Source organism: Monodon monoceros, unplaced genomic scaffold, assembly GCF_005190385.1.
Source record: "Monodon monoceros isolate NGI ecotype Baffin Bay Population unplaced genomic scaffold, NGI_Narwhal_1 Super_Scaffold_14, whole genome shotgun sequence".
NCBI classification, from domain to species: Eukaryota; Metazoa; Chordata; class Mammalia; order Artiodactyla; family Monodontidae; genus Monodon; species Monodon monoceros.
The window spans coordinates 14,393,315-14,399,486 of record NW_021703770.1 but is presented as its reverse complement, the minus strand read 5'-3'; the positions used below and the strand labels follow the sequence as shown (position 1 = coordinate 14,399,486).

Here is a 6,172-nt window from a genome sequence, read left to right as displayed (position 1 = left end):
ATTGTTAAATATATTTTTCCCTATCAACACAATGAATACAGTATGGCTGGTAATGAAATGTGTCATATATATAAAAAGTGTGTATGATTATTGGTAGGGTATGTGCACACACAACTATTTTTACCATATAGGAGTAAACATTTTAATTTACTCAGAACAAATAAAATTTTATAGTATCAAGTCAAAGAAGAGGACCAGAATATAGTAAATGTTGTTAGGTGTTAGAAAAGCCAAAACCTACCTATCACTCATAATTTTATGTCTCGTTTCTCTTTTATATTATCTACAATGAAAAACAATACTGGCATAATGAAAGCATGCAAACATTTGCTTTTGGGTATCCCAAATTAATTAAATAATTACATTTAAAAAGAAGCTGTGAAAAACTGAAGATGAACTAGGACTAAAATGAATTTAGATTCAGGTTGAGTCAGTGGTACTAGTGAAAACTGCTCCCTTGGGTAAGCAATTATCACAGGGTAGATGCAACTTTCCCATTCTGAAAATCAGGAAGTTGGGCTAGTACTAGGGGAAAAAAAAAAAAAGCATCTGAATTAGTTGGCAACATCTAAAAGATATTTAACGCAAAAATCTGAATATAAAATTTAGGAAAGAAAATTTATTTTTCAAGTCTGAGTCAGCTTTTGCACTTCAGTAATAGGCTGGAGCTAAAAACAATTGGCCACGCTCTTCATGATTGGACACTCAGCCACATTTCCCAGACCCACCCTTATCACTGGCCTGCCTCACTCATTTTATTTGCCTTACCTCACTGGCCAATGGGCATTTAAGTCTGTATCATAAGTTAAATCTATAACCAATACTGTGCTTGAGAACACCTTACCCTTTAGAACAGGTTCACTTTTTCTTTTTCTTCTGTACTACACATTGGTTTCTACTACCAAACAACACTGGTTTATAAACTTTCTTTCACCATCTAACATTCTATCCCTCATGCAATATCAATACTGCTCAGAATATAGGAAGAAAGGCAGAAGTACCATCAAGCAAGTTTTACCTGTGAATTTGATCTTGCCTGCTTGATCGTACTGGAGCCAGACCATCGATTTCATCAAAGAAAATAATTGATGGGCGCATCTGATAGGCCTAGGAAGCAAGTCCAGTGATTGCATGTTATCATGAAAAACTTCAAATACATAGACTTAATATAAAGCATTTTAATTCATTTTCATTCCTATTTGCTTAGAAGAAGTTTTTAAAAATATAAACTCAAGAACTATGTTTTAAGGATTCAGACATAATAAATTATAACAGCATACAATTTAAGCTTATTTGCATTTTCAGCTGGAAACATTCAATATACTCCACTGGTTATATCCCTCAGATTTCATACAGCTACAATTATTGGGACACAAAAAATATCTACTGAAGACCAACTGTCGAAACAAGACATAGAATAGAAGACAGTGACATAGCTTTCCTCCATGTCAGGAGGAAAAAAACATTTAATAAGATGCCATAGTTTAAAATCTATTTCAGTAAAGTTAAAACAAAGAAACCTCAGTGAATTCTACAAAGAGATGTAAAAGCATTTGCAACAATATGCCTCAGTAGCTAAGAATGCTATTATCTCACAACTTACTGTCAATACAATTGGGATATGAAACTGAAAGCCACTCTAGGGCAGAGCTAATCTTCAGCTCGTATACTGAAACATAACTCACTACTGTCATCTCTTTTAAGTGTGAGACTACCACTCTGTCTCTAGTCTTTAGATATGAGACCTAAGACTCCAGAGAACTTAGACCCAATTATTCCTTCCTCTTTTTACTATAAAACTGTTCATCATACGTCGGTGTAATCATGACATGACAAAGGAAAATAATCTAGGAAGAGTATATATGTGGTATAATTATTATGAGTTTATTTCTATGAAAAGTGATTAAATGCAAGGTTTATCCAATCCTTATACTTAATCTACACTGATTACAGATCTATATAGGTAAATTTGAATATCATACCTGATCAAATAGCAATCGCAGCTGTCTTTCAGATTCTCCTACCCACTTACTCAGACCATCAGCACCTTTCCTCATGAAAAATGCTACTCTTTTATCCCCTTGACTGCATTCATTGGCAAGTGCTCTAGCAACCAGAGTTTTTCCAGTTCCAGGTGGACCATAAAACAAACAACCCCTGTAAAAGAATAAGTATTATTTTAGTACTATACTGAAAAACAGACCAAACAAAAACTTAGAAACCAATTTCATGAATACATTTAATGAATAAGAATGTAATTAAGACAAGTGAAATATCATTTCAATCCACAAAGCACAACTTAAAACCTAGGAATTAATATTCATACTATAAAATTAATATTGAAACTAAATAAAACCCTTTATGTGAAACATATTTTGTTTCATTCATTCATCATGCTCATCATATTATCTTATCTTGCATAAAAGTTATGATTGAAAAGACCTGACTGTTTAATTTTATAACGTATCAGGGGAAAGAATAGCAGATTTCACGTATAATCTTTGGTCTGAGCACCAGTAACATAACAGCAAAAGTTTTGCAAGAAAATAGTGGGAATGGACATAAGAGAAAATAAGATAAAAGAAGAGAGAACTTGAAGTAGTGGCTGGGTGACGGGGACTAGGACAACACAAAGAATTCAAGATAATTTTTGGTGACATCACTGCACTGTCATAGGGTAATGTACAGCTTTTTCACATATTTCCAAAGTTATTCATTGTTCTCAGGACAGAATTCTGAGAAAATGGGTTATATTCATAATCTTACTAGAAATGATCATCAAATAACTGCTCTTGAAAAGAAAAGTTAAGGAAGATCTCAGAAAAACAGAAATGACAAAATAAGAATGGCAAAAAAAAAAAAAAATCACAAGTGATGGATAAAATCTATTCAAAGTCAAGAAAAAAATAAAAGAAAAATAAGGGAATTCCCTGGCAGTCCAGTGTTTAGGACTTGGTGCTTGCACTACCAGGGCACGGGTTCAATCCCTGGTCAGGGAACTAGTATCCCACAAGCCGCGCATCGCAGCCAAAAGAAATAAAAAATAATAAGAAACGAACATAATCAAATGCAGATGGTAAAAAAACAAAGCAATTGTTAAGAAAACAATCAGACAAGTGAAATAAACCAGTGATTTCAATGTACAAAAGTCAAGACAGAAACAGATTTTTAAAAATATATCTATTTTTGGGCTTCCCTGGTGGCGCAGTGGTTGAGAGTCCGCCTGCCTATGCAAGGGACGTGGGTTCGTGCCCCGGTCCGGGAGGATCCCACATGCCGCGGGGCAGCTGGGCCCGTGAGCCATGGCCGCTGAGCCTGCGCGTCCGGAGCCTCTGCTCTGCAGCAGGAGAGGCCACAGTGGTGAGAGGCCCGCATACCGCAAAAAAAAAAAAAAAAAAAAAAATATATATATATATATATATTTTAAAATATATCTCACAGTAATCTTATTTGTGAGATGGTATCTTAAAGAAAAAACTTAATGATTCCCATAAAGAGGAAGCAATGAGATGTTCATGATATTGACATCTGTGATAATGAAAACAGGAGAAAACAAAATAGCCAGAAATAGCAGAATCAATTAAATAAAATGTGATACATCCAAAAAATGGAATATTATTCAGCCATTAAAATGGAAAGAGAACATACCATATGAAAATAGTTTAACATAGTCATATATTGATTTTTTATGAGCAGAAATGTAAGAAAGGGGAAATGTAAGGAAGGGGAAATGAAGACAAAAAATTGAAGGAATCTGTTGCTGAATTTTTTTACTTTAATTTTTAAAATTCAAGTATAGTGGATATAAAATATTAACTAAGTTACAGGCATACAATATAGTAATTCACAATTTTTAAAGGTTATATTCCATTTATAGTAATTAGAAAATACGTGCTCTATTCCCTATGTTGTACAATATATCCTTGTAGCTTATTTTATACCTAATAGTTTGTACCTCTTAATCCCCTACCCCTATATTGCCCCTCCCCAATTCCCTCTCCCCACTGGTAAGCATTAGTTTGTCCTCCATATCTGTGAGTCTGCTTCTTTTTTCTTATATTCACTAGTTTATTGTACTTTCGTATTCCACATATAAGTGATATCATACAGTATCTGCCTTCCTCTGTCTGACTTATTTCACTCAGCATAATGCCCTCCAAGTCCATCAGTGTTGCTGCAAATGGCAAAATTTCATTCTTTTTCTATGGCTGAGTAGTATTCCATTGAGTATATACATACCACATCTTCTTTATCCATTCATCTGCTGATGGACACTTAGGTTGCTTCCGTAACTTGGCAACTGTAAATAATGCTGCTATGAACATTGGGTTGCATGTGTCTTTTTGAATTAGTGTTTTTGTTTTTTTCGGATATATACCCAGGAGTGGAATTACTGGGGCATATGGTGGTAGTTCTATCTTTAGTTTTTTGAGAAACCTCCATACTGTTTTCCACAGTAGTGCACCAATTTACACTCCCACCAACAACGTATGAGGGTTCCCTTTTCTACACATTTTCCCCACATTTGTTATTTGTGTTCTTTTTTAAATAAATAAAATTATTTATTTATGGCTGTGTTGGGTCTTTGTTGCTGCATGCAGGCTTTCTCTAGCTGTGGCGAGCGGGGGCTAGTTGCGCTGTGTGGGCTTCTCATTGCGGTGGCTTCTCTTGTTGCGGAGTACAGGCTCTAGGCGCATGGGCTTCGGTAGTTGTGACTTGTGGGCTCTAGAGTGCAGGGTCAGTACTTGTGGTGCACGGGCTTAGTTGCTCCATGGCATGTGGAATCTTCCTGGACCAGGGCTTGAACCCATGTCTCCTGCATTGGCAGGTGGATTCTTAACCACTGTGCCACCAGGGAAGCCGTATTTGTGTGCTTTTTGATAACAGCCATTCTGACAGGTGTGAGGTGATATCTCATTGTGGTTTTGATTTGCATTTCCCTGATGATTAATGATGCTGAGCATCTTTTCAACTGCCTGTTGGCCATCTGCATGTCCCCTTTGGAAAAACATCTATTCAGTTCTTTTGCCCATTTTTTAATCAGGTTGTTTGTTTTTTAATGTTGAGTTATATGAGCTGTTTATATACGTTGGATATTTACCCCTTATCAGTCAGTCATATAATTTGCAAATATTTTCTCCCATATGTTGTCTTTGTGTTTTGTCAATGGTTTCCTTTGCTGTGCAAAAGCTTTTAATATAACTAGGTCTCATTTGTTTATTTTGCTTTTATTTCCTTTGTTTTAGGAAACAGATCCAAAAAAATATTGCTATGATTTATGTTAAAGAGTGTTCTGCCTATGTTTTCCTCTAGGAGTTTTATGGTGGGGAGAGGAGAGATATAAAAGAGGAAATGAAGTTATATAATACATGGCTAAACTGCAAGAAATATTTACATAGTCATAAAGCAAACAGTGAAAATCAAGTTTATCTATATATAAATAAACTACTGGAAATATGGAAGGGGGAAAAATGTGTATATGTGGAGGGTGGGGAAAGTAAGAGTCAAATAGTCATTGTTCACAGGAAGTCTATATATTATGTCTAAAATAGAAAAAACAGAAGGGACTACTACCATTTTTTCTTTGTAAAACTTATAGTACTATTTAACTTTTAAAATTATGTACATATAATCAACTATACTTCATTATAAAATAAAGAATATATTAAAAATTACATACATGTATTACTTTGACATAAATCCAAAACTAAATCAAAAAACTGAAAGAAAAAAAGTAAAGAGTATGTATGAGAGGAATTCTACTAAATGTATGAAAAGCCATGGAAAACCATTTTTTTTTAATGGAGAATCAATTTTGAAACCATTTTTCATGTTAAACATTAAGAAAGTAAAATATTCGAAACACCCAGGATGTTGCAGGGCAAGTATAACAAATTACTGTAGGCCTGAAAATTTTCAACAGAGAAGCATTATCTTTCTGGACATAGCATAGCTCAGATTTTGGCTAAAATAAAATGTATAATTAAATTACCTTGGAGGTTGAATTTTGAATTTTTCAAAGACTTCTGGATAAAGTAGTGGAAACACCACCATCTCTTTTAGAGCTGCAATATGATTAGACAAGCCACCAACACTATCAAATCGCACCTGGTAACGGAAGGGAAACATTGACATTCTTAAATTTGGAATCAAAATTAAAATCTTACTCCAT

At 34.5% G+C, this 6,172-nt stretch overlaps 1 protein-coding gene across 1 annotated transcript in view; it reads right to left on the bottom strand.

Moving 5' to 3' along the window:
- ATAD2 (ATPase family AAA domain containing 2) overlaps window positions 1-6,172 on the bottom strand; it is a 71,357-nt gene that overhangs the window by 24,505 nt on the left and 40,680 nt on the right. Inside the window, exons 11-13 of the mRNA XM_029223012.1 lie at window positions 5,993-6,108; window positions 1,983-2,157; window positions 1,019-1,107 (exon numbers count right to left, since the gene is read on the bottom strand). Of these exons, the coding sequence (XP_029078845.1) occupies window positions 1,019-1,107; window positions 1,983-2,157; window positions 5,993-6,108 (380 nt within the window). The remainder of the gene's footprint in view (window positions 1-1,018; window positions 1,108-1,982; window positions 2,158-5,992; window positions 6,109-6,172) is intronic.